The sequence below is a fragment of the Oryx dammah genome, unplaced genomic scaffold, assembly GCF_014754425.2.
Source record: "Oryx dammah isolate SB20612 unplaced genomic scaffold, SCBI_Odam_1.1 HiC_scaffold_21, whole genome shotgun sequence".
In the NCBI taxonomy this organism is placed as follows: domain Eukaryota; kingdom Metazoa; phylum Chordata; class Mammalia; order Artiodactyla; family Bovidae; genus Oryx; species Oryx dammah.
Window position 1 is genome coordinate 19,921,549 of NW_024070205.1, and position 15,903 is coordinate 19,937,451.

The following is a 15,903-nucleotide window of genomic DNA, read 5'->3' on the forward strand; positions in this document are numbered from 1 at the left end:
CAAGAGTCACAGGCAGTTATGGGCAGGGAAGTTCCACATGAAGGGAGAGGCGGTGATGGGCAGAGAGATGATCCAGCAGCGTCTGGGAGAGACAGGGAGAGGTGGTGATGGAGGAGAGGCTTCAGGAGGCTTGGAGGGGAGCAGGGATGAAAATGAGCCCAGTGGAGCCTTTCACCCCGATGTCTGAGCGATCCCAGCTGCCTCCACAGCTTCAATTTAGTCCCCACCAAATCCTTCTAATGGCTACCGTGCGTGCCGAGCTCACGCAAAGCAATGGAATTTTCAAAGCAATGGAATAAGGTAGGCATCACAAGCTCAGTTTTATGGATGAGGAAACTGAGACACAGAAAAGTGCACTCCGTGGCCTGAGGTGCTGGGGAGAGGCGGTGGGTGGGCGAGGGTGTGTGCGGCTGCTCTGTGGGGAGTGGAGGAGGTGCCCAAGCCCGGGGTGGGTGCAGTGATAAGAGATTTGCCTCAGGTTTTTTGTTCCCAGGGGACAGCTGGTGACAGAGCTGTAGCCAGCTGCCCCCTGGCTGAGGGTCAAAGGCCTACCGGGGCGGAGAACCCTGACTCCAGGGGCCTGGGTGCTGCATGACTCGGGCCAGGCTGCCCGCTGCCCCACGGGCTGTGTGGTCCTGAGACGAGGCGTGGGTGTCTCTTTTTCTCTCTCACACACGTTCACAGGCATGTGCGCGGCTCCAGTTCCACCCTCGTCCTCCCGGAACACTGCCTTTCGCCCAGAACCTCCACCCCGGCTCTCTGGTCCTCACCGCACACTTCTTCTGGTATCACCATCCCTGCTGAGCTCAGGAGCGGGTCCCCAGACTCTCTGGCCTTCCCTCCTCAGGCTGTCAGGGTCTCCTCAGGCCTCAGAGTTGGGGACTTAAGGCAAACTACAGGGGGGACACCGGGGCCTGGACAGTGAGGCTTGGGGGGCAGGCTGCTCCCCAGGGAGACGCCCCACCTCAGGGGGCAGCAGCAGCTATGCTTCAATCCCCTTTCCCAACACACAACACATCCCTCCTGGAAGTGAGCTCTGATTGAGGCAAGAAAAGGGATGGGGGGTGGCGGGGGGCACGGCAGAAGGAAGCTGGGAGGGAGAGGAAGCTGGCAGACCTCAGTGCGGAGAAAGGACACTCTGGGCACTGAGAAGGGGGCGTTCACTCTTCAATCCGTGCCCTGCTGCCTCTCCCCCCAGGTAAAGCACAGAGGACCTGCAGGGGTTTCTATTTCAAATTTCTCCTTTATTTTGGACATTTGCTTGGTTGTGACTCCAAGTTATCAAAGATGCAGGGCAAGAACTCTGTAGTGGGAGCAGTGAAGTGGAGAGAAAAGTTGGCGAGAGCAGGGGGTCCCTGCCTCTCTGCTTCCTTTTTAGGGTGCAATTTGAAAAGTGTCCAGTGTCCCAGAGCACAGACTCGGCGGCTAAAAAGTACAATGCAGTGGAGTGGGGTGAGCTTCCTCTTCCACAGGCAAGGTCCTCGCAGCTGCTGGGAGGCTGGCGGGCAACCTCGAGGCTGTGCCCGGAGCAGTGTGGGGCGGTCGGGGCAGGGGGAGCGTGGCCACCATCTCTCCAATGCCCCAAACTCAGACGTTGACTTGTGGGTTGATTGAGGCTGGGGAAGCTCTGGGAGGAGGGAGGGACTGTACGAAGATGCTTCTCACTCCGGGATCTCAAAGGATGAGGGCCAAGAAGCACGTTAAGAGTTGACTGGGTCTTGACTTCTCTGAAGGTGGGAGGTACTAGAATTTTGGGGGCGAGGAGGGACAGCCCCTGATGTGGTTGTGCAACTGTGGAATCCCAGGGCAGCAAGGCACTGGGGCTGGCCATCAGGAGGCAGCTAGGGTGGCCAGGCCCAGCAGCTCACATCAATGGGTGTGCTTAGCCCAGGAAGGGCTGGCAGTGGGATGGGTGTGGGGATGCGAAAGCCATTGTCCCTAAGCTGGTCCCTCTGGGCTCTCGGAGACAGAGCTGATTACCCCCACTGAAAGCTGCTTCCTAGTAGCAGAGAACTTGAAGTCACCCAGTAGGAGGGTCAAACATGTTGGCTTTTTTCTGATGTTAAAATTGTTTCGCCAGCTAATCCTGTGATGTACTGTGGTCTCGGATCCATCAACATGCATCCGTGCACACTGGATCAGGCAGTTGGAAAGTGTATCCAGCCCCCTGCCAGGACTGGAGCACACGCGCGCGCGCGAGAGAGCAGTCTGGGCAGCAGGAATTTTCGGGGATTCCTGGTTTCCTGGAGTACTAAAGGGCCCTCAGAGTCCATCTGGGTGAGTCTCATTGCCCTGGAGGAAATGGGGTCTCAGAGGAGATAAGGGACCAGTCCTCAGAAGACCCAGAGTAACCCAATGTGACCAGACCCCAGGTCCTCTGGTTCTCAACCCAGTTAGCCTCGATTCCAGATTGAGATGCAAGGTGAGAAGTGCCCAGAGGGATGCAAAGGTATGGCGAATTCTCTTCCCCTTCACCCCTCCCCCAGCTGCACCCTCCCTTTCTCAGATGCAAAAATCAAAGTTCAGCAAAAATCAGCCAAGGGGCCTGCTCCCTTCTTGTCCCACACACTGCAACGACTCAAGAGAGGCTGGGGGTTACTAATGCCCTTAGGAGGGGGTGGGCAGCCACCCCTTACATCAACTGGGACACTCATCAGATGCAGCCACGCAAACAGCATAAGGCTACAGCTGAGTTATATCTGGGATCTGGACTTGGGGCTGGAGCGACCCAGCAATAAACAGGCCCTGGTTCAGAGACTGAGGGTTGGGTCAGCAGAGGGAGGGTGACCAGCGTGGAATCTGATTGCCAAGTCAAATCTGCCCCCATCCTCGGAGCCAGCGCTGCCGTCCCTGGTGGAAAGACGGGGTGCTGGTCTGCGGCCTCACAGCTGGATGCCCAGGTAGGATACCGGGTCTCTGGAGGGGCTTCCTCACGGCAGCATCGTTTCACGGGAGACTCCTCAGGCGCTTCCTGTACCCATCAGCTGGCTGCTGTGGCCACCACCCTGACCACCTGTCACTCCTGCTGTCTGGAGACAGACTTTCTTTCTAGCTGGCACATCACTCTTCTGCTCTGCGGCTCTTGAAGGTGGCAGGGCCCTGGTGAGCGCTGGTGGTGATGGTGTGTGTGCACACACTAGGTGGTGACAGGCCTGTGTGTACACACTTGGCGGTGAAGGATGTGTGTGTGTGTATACACCTGGGAATGCACAGGTCCTTGCAGGGCCGCACTGAGGCACCACACTCAGCGTGGTGGACCAGGACCCCAGACACCAAGGGCAGGCTCTCCTTCGCTAAGCTACTCAAACTCTAGTAATGAAACTTGGAAAAGTTTCAACAGCCAGGATAGCTGGTTCCCAAGACAGAGAAAGAGGATTCGTGGGGAGACAAGGCTAGATGTTCATGTTGGGTGCATTCCCTGCAAATAACCTTATGCCATGGCCTTTAAAGTTGCTATGCTCCATGAGGATGGGGGCAAATACAAGCATGTTCAGGAAGTAACATCTGTGTTGGAACAGCTACAGGGACTACAGTCTCTAGGAAGCTGAAGTACAAAACAAGATGGTAAACTAGCTCTTGGATTCATTGCGGCAAGCAAGTCCTGAAAAAGCCCTTCAATCCTTCCCCACCCCTTCTCGAGTTCTGCCAGTGCCTCAGGTCTGGCCTCTCCCCTTGCCCTCACCCCCACTTTCTCCTTTCATCCCCCAAGGACTCTGGAGACCTCCGGAGCCATTGCTTAGCTTCTCCTGGTGCTCCTGCTCGTCTCCTCAGAGTCTGGCAAAGCCAGGGGATAGAGGGAAGCACGAGGGCTGTGGCCATGCAGGCCTGGCCGGAGGAAAGTCCCAGCAGAGAAGCCGGCCAGGCTGCCAACACGACCTGTCAGGCCCCCTTCCTCTGGGCCGTGGGGCCAGCCCCTGCCCTGGCTCTCAATGCCCTCGACATCCTGAATCCAGGTGAGCCTTCCGCTGTGGGGCAAGGAGAGCCAGAAAAACTGAGAAGGTCCTTGCAGGCTGTGGGAGGGGTCGTCCGCTGTCCCCACTGCTGATCCTGGGGGTGGGGGGCAGCAGTGTTGGTATGTGTTGGGGGGGTCGGGGGTGAAAGGGGTTACACGTCTGTACTAATAGCCCTTGGATTGGTGAAGGCCTCGCGCCCAGAGCCTGGCCATGTCACCGGGTAACTCTGGGGCGCTGCCACTTGGAGAGATGCGGGTCCCCCCTCCTTGTAGTAGGTGGGAGCAAAGGAGAGCCTCTCGCCTCCACCCCCGTTGGGCACCATGTCAGCCGTCCGTATGTAAAAGGGGGAGGTGTATGGGGAGCAGGCAGTGCAGTGGCCAGCCGCCACCCTGCACGGCTGGCCGCAGGGCTCGCCGGGGAAAGGTGGCAGGCCGCCTCGGCCATCCAGGGCCTGGGAGCTGCAGGCATTGCAGGTGGGGCCTCTGGGGTGTGTGGGCAGGTCATGCTCCTCCTCCTCTTCCTCGTCTGCATCCTCCGCTCTGCTCTTCTTGCAGCAGTAATACTGAAGGGAGAGAGCAGAGAGCTGCCTGAGGGTGGGGTGCCCCCCTCTAGGTATGCGCAGACACCCACGCCCCTGCTCCGCCGAGGACCCTGCATGGGGCCCTTGGTCAACCCTGGAGACACAAGTCAACACCAGGCGCCCACGGTCCACAGAGAAATCCTCCCGGCCCCACAAGATTAGTTCTTCTCGCTTCCTCCACCTGCTGCTGCTGCTGCTGCTAAGTCGCTTCAGTCGTGTCCGACTCTGTGCAACCCCATAGACGGCAGCCCACCAGGCTACCCCGTCCCTGGGATTCTCCAGGCAAGAACACTGGAGTGGGTTGCCATTTCCTTCTCCAATGAATGAAAGTGAAAAGTGAAAGTGAAGTCCCTCAGTCATGTCCGACTCTTTGCGACCCCATGGACTGCAGCCCACCAGGCTCCTCTGTCCATGGGATTTGCCAGGCAAGAGTACTGGAGTGGGGTGCCATTGCCTTCTCCGTTCCTCCACCTACTTCCTGTGTATTAACTCCAGGTGGCTGTTGAGAGGCTTCCCAGGTGGCGTTAGGGGTAAAGAACCCACCTGTCAATGCAGGAGACTTAAGAGATGCGGGTTCAATTGTTAGGTGGGAAAGATCTCCTGGAGAAGGAAATGGCAACCCACTCCAGTATTCTTGCCTGGAGAATCCCATGGACAGAGGAGCCTGGGGGGCTACAGTCCATGGGGTCGCAAAAAGTCGGACTTGACTGAGCGACTTAGCACTCACGTGGTTGAGAGAGGCAGGGAGGCAGAGAGGGAGGGGCACACAGATTCCACTGAGCCCAGGCTGGGGTGCTGGGAGCTGCTTTCTGTCTCCCCACAGGTGTCCTTCCCACTAATCCTGAAATCTCAGACGTCCAGGAGACACCACACAAGCACTCGGTGCTTTCCCAGCTCACTTGCTCGGGTGCCCAGAGCCTGCAGGCTGAGGGAAAGCTCCCTTCTGACCACCCCGCAAGGTCCAGCTCCCTTGACAGAAGCCTCCCACTTTCCAGGCTTGGGGCTTTGTCGCCTCCACGCTGGGGAAGCGGTTTGCTGGCAGCCTGTGGCCGGGGCCCGGGCACTGACCTGGAGCCTACAGTAGCATAGGACGGCAATGATGCAGAGGAGGATGACCGTAGCTAGGATTCCGCCAGTGATCACGACTGTTCCCGCTGTCATCCGCCCGGCGCCCCATCAAACTCTGCCAAGACGCGTGGGGAGAGGTGAGGGCAGCTGACCTGTCTCAGCTGGAGGCGTGGTGGGGACGGGGGCACCTGAGAGCAGGGAGGGCCCTGGCGGTGGGACGCCAGGAGCTTCCTGCAGACACAGCGGCCAGGCCAGCCTAACCTGGGACTCACAGCTGTGGGAGGGAAGAGAGGCGGCGGAGAGCTGACTGCGGGTGTAATTCTGCTCCCCGTTTCCCTCTAGTTTCAACGGTTCTTGCTGTCTTTCTGCTTTAATTCTCCTCTCCCCTGTCCCCACATCATGCTCAACCCCCCACCTTGGTCCTTCCCCAGGCCCCCCACCCCATGGGACCTAGACACAGAGAATAAATAGCTTCTGTTTCTGAGGGCGTAGCCTGTGTGAGGCACTGTGCTGAGCTCGCCCCTGGTTATCTCAATTAATCTTCAAAATCACCTTTTGAGATAGTTGTTCACTTTCCTTGCTTTACTCACAATTAGCTGAGGCTCTACTTGATCTGGCTGAGAGTCCACCCAGCCTGGTTCACCCCCAGTGGCCAGGTTCCAGGGCACAAACACCCACGGTCCCAGAGCCCTTGACGTAGGTGGAAGGCTCAGGGTCTGAGCCTCAGAAGTTCCACTTGGTTCTGCCCTGGCTCCAAACCACACTCATTCGGGTGGCATCTGTTCTCTCTTTCCAACTCATACAGGAAACAAGGGCAAGGTGAGCTCAGAGGGAGCTAGCAGGCACATTCTGGCTCCTGGAAGGTTGGGGCAAGGCTGGGGAGAGGGGTCCTGCTAAGGGGAGCTGGGTGGGGCAGAGGCATGCTCCGGATGTGAGGCTGTCTGACGGCTGACTCCCCTTTCAGGTCACTGAACAAAGATTCTCGACCCCCCCAGGCACACAGGGGCCAAGGCTGACTCCGCCAATGGAGCAGGAGGGTGGGAGGAGACTTGGCATCTTGAGGACCGCAAGCACTTACGTTCATAAAGGGAACAGTGACCTGCAAGACAACAAAAGAAACGGAAATGTGTTAGAAGAGTGTCATCCTGAAAAAGGCCCCAAGGGTTCGATTAGTTGCTGGGCTCTACCTCACCTCACCCGGCTCTGTCATCAGCAGGCCCGCTGGTCCCAGATCTGAGTCTCCAGCTTGCAGCTTGGGCCCAATTGTGACAGGCCAAGTCATTACCCTGTCTTCCAGTGGGCTCCCCCACCTCTGCCGACCTCTGAGTTACCGGTTCTCCTGGAGCTGCCACAAAGGGTTTTACAGGTTGTCTCTCTCTCAAAGGGCAAGCGGGGGCTGGAACACCAGCTGCTCAGGAAGCCGTGTGTCCCACTGTGTCCACCTGGGGAAGGGGTGCCTTTCCTTACCCAGAGACACCATCTGCTCCTCACCATTGTGCTCCTGGAGCCCGGCATGGACCCGGCACTGCTTCTAACTCACTCAAAGATGCTCACAGTGTGGTCTGTGGACCAGTCCAGGCAGCACCTGGGAGCTGGTTAGATACGTAGCATCTCAGGCCCCTCCACCAGCCAAAGGAGTCAGAACATGTGTTTTAACAAGGCCCCAGGTGAATATCTGCACATTGGAGTTTGACAAGGTTGTGGCACATTCCCCTAGGTGCCCAGAGTTTCTTCTTTTAAAATGTTTATTTGTTGATAAATAAATAAGCATTTCTTTTTAATGTTTAAAATAAATGTTAAACGCTCTTTGTTGCTGCACACGGCTTCCTCTAGTTGCGGTGAGTGAGGACTCGTCTTTGTTGCGGTGCACAGGCTTGCGCTGCCATAGCTTCTCTTACTGCTCAGCATGGGCTCCAGGCAACATGAGCTTCAGCTCAGGAGTTGTGGTGCACAAGCTTAGCTGCTCCGTGGTGTGTGGGATCTTCCTGGACCAGGGATGGAACCTGTGTCCCCTGCATTGGATTCTTAACCACTGGACTACCAGGGAAGTCCCTGCCCAGACTTTCAAATCCTCCAATTGTTTGGCTTCTTCCAGTCTTCGATTCCTCACACCAATTATGACTGTATGCAGCATACCTGCACTGGTGCGATGGGTTCCTAAAGGATTTCACTGGTTTTGTCTTCACATCACCTACAGTCAGCCCTTCACCATGCCCCTGCTCCCCTCTTACTCCAGAGCCTTTCTGGCTGCCTTCAGGACACATTGATCTGGGTGCAGACTTAATTTAGACTGAGCTTCAGTGGCTTTTCCCTCCCTGACTTCCCTGCATGCTCACCACCAATTTATTTTTCCCTTCTCACTGCCCACTGTCCACCCTCTCCCGCCTCAGGAATCCTCTGCCCATCAGATAGTCCCAGTTCTTAAGACGCTAGTGATGAAAAGACACTTAATAAACCTTATGAACCAGAGACGCACAGACCAGGGGCTGTGAGAACACAGAGGAGGGGGCAGCTACCTACTTGGGGAAAAGTTCCAGAGAACACACTATGTTCCATGAGCAGAGTTCTAAAAGCAATGTGGGGGCTTGTCCAGCAGACAAAGTGCAGAGGGTGGATTGCACAGTCCAGGAGTGTGAAAGAACACAGAGGCAACATACAGTTCTCAGGAAACTGTAAGGATCCAAGAAGGCTGGGGTAGGCATGAAGCAGGAGAGGCTGCAAAGCAGGCAAGGACATGGGATTTAATGCTTATGGAGTCAATGGAGGCTCCTGAAGGGTTTCAGTAGGGGAGGCCATAATCTCTCACTTTCTCCATCTGTTTCAATTCTGCCCATCCTTCAGGGCTCTGAGAAGCCTTCCCCAGCTGCCTCATCGTGATGCAATCTCTCTTTTTGCACTTCTACTGTAACGCCTTTCCATGGGCCACTTTTCAGATCCTATCTTGGTGCAATGCTTGTCAACTCGTGTGGGAACATCGTGACTCCTGCATTAAATTATAAGTCCTGTGGGGTCAGGAGTTGCATGTTATACTCTCTCCTATCCTGCAGCTTTGTACATAGTGCCTGGCACACAGCAGGCACTTAATAAAAGTAATCACTTCCCCATATGGGCTTCCCTGATGGCTCAGATGGTAAGGAATGTGCCTGCAACGCAGAAGACCTGGGTTCGATCCCTGGGTTGGGGAAGATCCCATGCAGGAGGGCATGGCAACCCCCTCCAGTATTCTTGCCTGGAAAAGTCCATGGACAGAGGAGCCTGGAGGGCTACCGTCCATAGGGTCGCAGAATCTGACACAACTGAGCGACTAACATACATATATATCCTTCCCCAGGCAGCGTTTCTTTTACAGGCCTGGCAGTAATGACCCTGATTGACCACCAGAGGGCAGTGTATCTCTCCACTTGCGTCTCATCTGCAGTCAGAGCATCCTTGTTGGAAACGTTTGACTGCTGAAATGTGTGGTGAGCCATGCTTCAGGGTTCATTGGGGCGTTTGTTGGGACTTGGAGTGAGAAGGTGAACCTCAGCCTTGGGAGGACTTATACACCATCACAACAACACCACTCCTCCTTCTCCTGCTTCACTGGCCTGCCCACCCCTGAGATGGCTCAAGAAACAGAGAGACCCTAGCGACCTGAGGTTGGAGGAGCCTCCTGAAAGTCTTGGTCTGGTCCCCTGGTCCCCAGGCCGCTTTAGGAAGCAGGGAATTATGAAACCATACAGGGAGAGCGTCCTTCCTTCTCTGCCCTCTGTGCCTGGCCTCCCTCTTTCAGCACCATGAAGGCTGCACAGCAGAAGTGGCCTGGAAAGGGGAGCAAGGCGGTACAGGCGGAGCCATGGGGCCGAAGGCCCATTCAAAGCCCAAATGTGCCACTTAGCAGACACCCCATCTTGGAAGCTGGCCTTCTTTTTCATTTGTAAAAGAGAGATTACAAAAAAAACGCAGCTTACTAGTATGACCGTGAATAAAAGGATTCACATATACAATGGCCCCTTGTAAACTCTAAGATACCTTTCAAACATGGTTATCTGTGCAGAAAAGGGAGACCCAGACATTTTGTGACCGCTTAAGTCTGGCCTCACAGTCGTAAACCAAGAAGGGAGCTGTAAAGTGCATGTGGTCAACTAGCCAGGTCCCCGCCAGGCCCCTGGAGGGTCCAGTCCTGGTGGTGCAACTTAGCATTTCAATTTTGGACCCCAAGGGTGTTTATGGTTTCAGGTGAGCTTATTTTCTCCTTGCAAATAAATGTAAATAATCACAATAACTCCCTGAACCTAAACAGTTTTCATTCTACAGTTTACCGTAAGTCTGAAATGGCAACCCACTCCAGTATTCTTGCCTGGAAAATCCCATGGACAGAGGAGCCTGGTAGGCTACAGTCCAGGGGGTCGCAAAGAGTCGGACACGACTGAGTGACTTCACTTTCTTTCTTTGTCTTTTCTCCTACATGTGAATGCCTTCTGTTCTGAGAGCACAATCATTAAGTCCAATTTGCTCGTTAAGTCCAACAAAGTTAGCCTAGGTACCCAGCTAACACAACTGGCTATATAGTAGTGTACTGCAATAGGTTTATAATACTTTCCACACAAACAATATGTAAAAACAAACACAAAACATTTTTAATCTTAAACTACAGTATCTTTAAAACTACAGTAGTAAACAGCTGCCATTCAGGGGCTGGCATTTACGGAACAGGCAAGAAGATTACTGACTAGAGGGAGAGGAGATGGGAGATGGTAGAGCTGAAGGACTGTCAACAATAGGAGATGGAGGGCAAGCTACAATTTCACTCATGCCGGATGTTGATGGCACAGGTTCGGGTTCCTTGCTGGATTCAATTCTATCTGTTGTTCAGTCACTAAGTTGTGTCTGACTCTTTGCGACCCTATGGACTGCAGCACGCCAGGCTTCCCTGTCCTTCACTATCTCTTGGAATTCACTCAGACTCATGTCCATGGAGTCAGCGATGCCATCCAACCATCTCCTCCTCTGTCGTCCCCTTCTCCTCCTCCCCTCAGTCTTTCCCAGCATCAGGGTCTTTTCCAATGAAGGCAATGGCACCCCACTCCAGTACTCTTCCCTGGAAAATCCCATGGACGGAGGAGCCTGGTGGGCTACAGTCCATGGGGTCGATAAGAGTTGGACACGACTGAGTGACTTCACTTTCACTTTTCACTTTCATGCATTGGAGAAGGAAATGGCAACCCACTCCAGTGTTCTTGCCTTGAGAATCCCAGGGACAGGGAGCCTGGTGGGCTGCCATCTATGGGGTCGCACAGAGTCGGACACGACTGAAGTGACTTAGCAGCAGCAGCAGCAGCTCTTCGAATCAGGTGGCCAAAGTATTGGAGCTTCAGCTTCAGCGTCAGCCTTTTCAATAAATACTAAGGGTTGATTTCCTTTAGGTTTGACTGGTTTGCTGTCCTTGCTTTCCAAGGGACTCTCAAAAGTCTTCTCCAACACCACAGTGTGAAAGCATCAGTTCTTCGGCTCTTAGCCTTCTTTATGGTCTAACTCTCACATCTGAACATGACATCTGAAAAACTATAGCTTTGACTATAAGGACCTTTGTTGGCAAAGTGATGTCTCTGCTTTTTAATATGCTGTTTAGGTTGGTCATAGCTTTTCTTTTAAGGAGCAAGCGTCTTTTAATTTCATAGCTGCAGTTACTGTCCAAGGTCATTTTGGAACCCAAGAAAATAAACTCTGTCACTGTTCCCATTTTTCCCCTGACTATTTGCTATGAAGTGATGGGACCAGATGCCATGATCTTTGTCTTTTGAATATTGAGTTTTAAGCCAGCTTTTTCATTCTCCTCTTTCACCTTCATCAAGAGGTTCTTTAGTTCCTCTTCGCTTTCTGCCATTAGGGTGGTATCATCTGCATATCTGAGGTTATTGATATTTCTCTTGGCAGTCTTGATTCTAGCTTGGGCTTTATCCAACCTGGGATTTCTCATGATGTACTATGTGTATAAGTTAAATAAGCAGGGTGACAATATACAGCCTTGACGTACTCCTTGACCAATTTTGAACCAGTCCATTGTTCCTTGTCTGGTTGTAACTGCTGCTTCTGGACCTGTATACAGGTTTCTCAGGAGGCAGGTAAGGTGGTCTGGTATTCCCATCTTTTTAAGAATTTTCCATAGTTGGTTATGATCCACACAGTCAAAAGCTTTAGTGTAGTCAATGAAGCAGATGTTTTTCTGGAATTCCCTTGCTTTTTCTATGATCCAACAGATGTTGGCAATTTGATGTCCAGTTCCTCTGCCTTTTCTAAATCCAGCTTGTACATCTAGTTCTTAGTTCACCTACCGTTGAAGCCTAGCTTGAAGGATTTTGAGCATGACAGTGTGTGAAATGAGTGAAACTGTGCGGTAGTTTGAACATTCTTTGGTATTGCCCTTCTTTAGGATTGGAATGAAAACTGACATTTTCCAGTCCTGTGGCCACTGCTGAGTTTTCCACATTTGCTGCCATATTGAGTGCGGCACTTTACAGCATCAGGAGGATTTGCCTAAAGTCATAATAGCAAGTGTTTGAGTCAGGACTGGAGTCAGGACTGAAGGGCCAGTGCTATGGAGTTTCTGCCACATCTCTTGCCTGATTAATTTCCAAGGCTTTGAGAAGAAGGTCCCTATGTACCCTCACAAGGCCTGGACAGAATGGATTCAGTGGGAACCAACTCAGGGGCTGAGGGCAGCCAAAGAGAACAAAGGCTGTTGCCAACTGCAGAGCCCTGGGCCCACCCTCTGTGACCAGGACTTTCTGGAGCTCCCTCTCCACCAGCACCTGTCTTCACCCAGGATCCAAGTACCTTCTTCCGTGCCTCACACTTACGTGAACAGCTGGATCAGTGACAGCCCAGTCACGCCGGCTGTGCCTGAGCAGACAGCAGCTGGGGGCGCATCATGGCCAAGGGCATCAGTTCCTGCCAGAGAAGGGAGGGAAGAAAGTCAGTGAGAGCTGGTGGAGGAGACTGAGAGGACAGACGGGTACATGCTGGCACCTGGCTGTGACCCCAGGACTCTGGAGTGGACACCCCCAAGGGGGCTTGTTTCCTGACCTCCACCACTATCTTGGTCTGAGGTTCCCCCAGCCTGAGAACCTAGGCTCAGACCTCTAAGGCCACATCCTATCCCGTCCTTGTTTCTTTCCCTCAGTGTCACTGCCTGGAACCCTCTGCCCAACGCAGCATCAGGACAAAAGCAACCTCCTGCTCTGGGAAGTGCAGCTCAGTGGGGGAAGGGAGTCCGGCTCCTCTTCCATGCTCCTGCTGGAGCATGCTGCCCTGTCCCCTGGGGGACGTGTCCCTTTTGGCTGCATAGGGATCCCTCTCACTCTGGCCCCATGTACTTCTTTCCCATCCCCTTACCTCATTCTTTCCTGGAACTGTCTGTATTCCCAGTGCCCAGAGTTGCTCACACCTTTCTCTTACTCCAGTACCCTGACTCCTCAGGCCAACATGCCAACCAGACACTTGGATGGATAAGTTCATGGTGATGGAGGTGGAGGAGGTGAGATCCACCGAGGAATCCAGTGTAGGCAAATTATTGGGCATCCCTTCAAGCCAAAATTCTTTATCCACTCAACCTTATTTAGAGGAGCATCTGGGCCCAACCTAGGAATGGGGTTTTGGGGGTGGTGGGGAGAGGAAGGGTGCCCCCGATGGTGATGCTGGGCTGCTGCTCACTGTCCTGAGGAAAACCTGCTCCACCGGGTGTGTGTTTTCATTAGGGAGGGAACCTAACCATGAATGGGATGTGCTGAGCCACCTTCCACAGGGACAGAGCTGACAACCTCCAGGATCTCTGGCTCAGCAGGAAGCTGGAGGTCAAAGCACAGACATTTGCATGCCTCAAGGACTGCACCCATCTGAGTTCAGCAGGTCTCAAGAACAGAGTTCCCAGAGAAGTTGAGAAGGCAGTTGGTCACCTGCAGAGGTGCTCCATCCCCACCTTCACCTCCTTCTAGATCTAGGCCTTAACAATGTCTTCAGTGCCTGCCTTGGATGTTCTGGGCACTCAGGCTTTCTCTTCTAAAAGATGTTTTCACTCATATGAAAATATATGTCGTATGTAGCTGGATGTCAGAGTGGGACTCTTCCCACCTAAGTGTTGATGGAGATGCCAGTGGGTTGACATCAGAAGACTAAAGTGAGTTTGGAATAGGTCCCTCCTCCCTATACATGGGGATGCACATCTGCTTCAGGATTCATGTTGTTGTTCAGTCGCTAAGTCATGCCAGACTCTTTGTGACCCCATGGACTGCAGCACACCAGGCTTCCCTTCACTGTCTCCTGGAGTTTGCTCAGATTCATGTTCATTGAGTCAGGACTCATGAGTGCTTTGTAAAAGAGAGATGGGTCAATAATCTGGTGAAGATTTGGTGAGGACGATTTCCTTGGCAAGAGCTGTTGCTGAGCCATGAATCTCTCACTCCAACCAGCAAAAGAGGCGGGAGGGCCATGGAACTGGAAGGGCTCGTTGTCTTGGGTCCTGCCCAATAGTGCCACCTGGAGGCGTGAGAAGACCCTAGTCGAGGAGGCCAGGCCTCCAGATGCCTCAGGGGCTGAGCAAGGAGTTGCCAAGAAGGCCAGGAATAGAGATGATGTGTTTGCCTGGGTTAAGGGACCATCAGGGAGCCTCAGAAGAGCCCCAGAAAGCATTCACAAAAGCAGGAACCAGTCTAAAGCTACTCTCTGCTCTCTAACCAGCAAGAATTCTCCATTTCGCAGCAGCTCTTGAGGATAGTGGGAGAGAGGGTAAGAGCAGGGGGAATGTAGCAGCAAGGGATTTTGCCCAATGCCCCAGTTGCAGCAGATCCAAACTGGAGAATAGGAGAATAATGCTGTTGGGTGGGGAGTATTTTGATTATCACTCATGACTGACAGTCTTAATTTCTGAGCTGAAACTGCGTCTATATAGAGTGACTATGAGACTATCAGCTAGGAGGGAATGAAAAAGCAATGGGCCTGGCATAAGTTTTACTCTAGGGGCAGGGACAGATTTCTCCCACTGAATACATTTTAAACTAAAGGGATACTTGATCGTACACCATGATCAAGTGGAATTTATCCCAAAGATGCAAGGATTCACCAATATACATATATCAATTAGGGTGATACATGACATTAACAAACTGAAGAATAAAAAACAATCATCTCAGTATATGTAGAAAATTTTTGACAAAATTCAACCCATTTATGATAAAAATTCTCCAGAAAGTGGGCACAGAAGGAACATAACTCAACATAGTAAAAGCTATATACGACAAACCCATAGCTAACTTCATTCTCAAGGGCGAAAAACTGAAAGCATTTCCTCTAAGATTAGAAACAAGACAAGGATATCCACTCTCACCACTTTTATTCAACATGGTTTTGGAAGTCCTAGACACAGTAATCAGAGAAGAAAAAGAAATAAAATAAATTCAAATTGGAAAAGAAGTAAAACTGTCACTGTTTGCAGATGATGTGATACTATTTATAGAAAATCCTAAAGATGCTACAAGAAAACTGCCAGAGCTCATCCATGAATTTGGTAAAGTTGCAGATTACAAACTTAATGCACAGAAATCTATTGCATTTCTATACACTAAAAATGAAAGATCAGAAAGAGAAATTCAAGAAACAATTCCATTTACCAGGCATCAAAAAGAATAAAATACCTAGGAATAGAGCTACCTAAGTACTCTGAAAACTATAAGACACTGATGAAAGAAATAAAAGATGACACAAACAAATGTAGAAATATACCATGTTCTGGGATTGGATGGATTCATACTGTGAAAATGACTATACCAAAGCAATCAACAGATTCAATGCAATCCCTATCAAATTACCAATAGCATTTTTCACAGAATTAGAACAAAAAATTTTACAATTTGTATGGAAACACAATAGAAGACCCCGAAAACCCAAAATGATCTTAAGAAAGAAAAATGGAGCTGGAGGAATCAGCCTTCCAGATTTCAGGCTATAGTATAAGCTACAGTAATCAACAGTATGATGCTGGCACAAAAACAGAAATTAGATCAATGGGACAGAATAGAAAGTTCAGAGATAAACCCATGCACCTATGGTCACCTAATCTATGACAAAGGAGTCAAGACAATGGAGAGAAAACAGCCTCTTCAACAAGTGGTGCTGGGAAAACTGGCCAGCTACAAATAAAAGAATGAAATTAGGATACTCTCTAATATCATACACAAAATAAACTCAAAATAGATTAAAGCTCTAAATGTAAGGCCAGAACTATGAAGCTCTTAGAGGGAAACATAGGCAGAACACTCTTTGACATAA

At 51.8% G+C, this 15,903-nt stretch overlaps 1 protein-coding gene across 1 annotated transcript; it reads right to left on the bottom strand.

The window, feature by feature from the left end:
- Positions 1 to 1,223: 1,223 nt before the first annotated feature.
- On the bottom strand, positions 1,224 to 13,309 carry FAM163A (family with sequence similarity 163 member A). Its single transcript, XM_040263885.1, has 4 exons — positions 12,441 to 13,309; positions 6,680 to 6,700; positions 5,602 to 5,716; positions 1,224 to 4,515 (listed from the first exon to the last, which is right to left on the bottom strand). The coding sequence occupies exons 3-4, from the start codon at positions 5,692 to 5,694 to the stop codon at positions 4,105 to 4,107; spliced, it is 504 nt and encodes a 167-aa protein (XP_040119819.1). The 5' UTR covers positions 5,695 to 5,716; positions 6,680 to 6,700; positions 12,441 to 13,309; the 3' UTR covers positions 1,224 to 4,104.
- Positions 13,310 to 15,903: the final 2,594 nt, after the last annotated feature.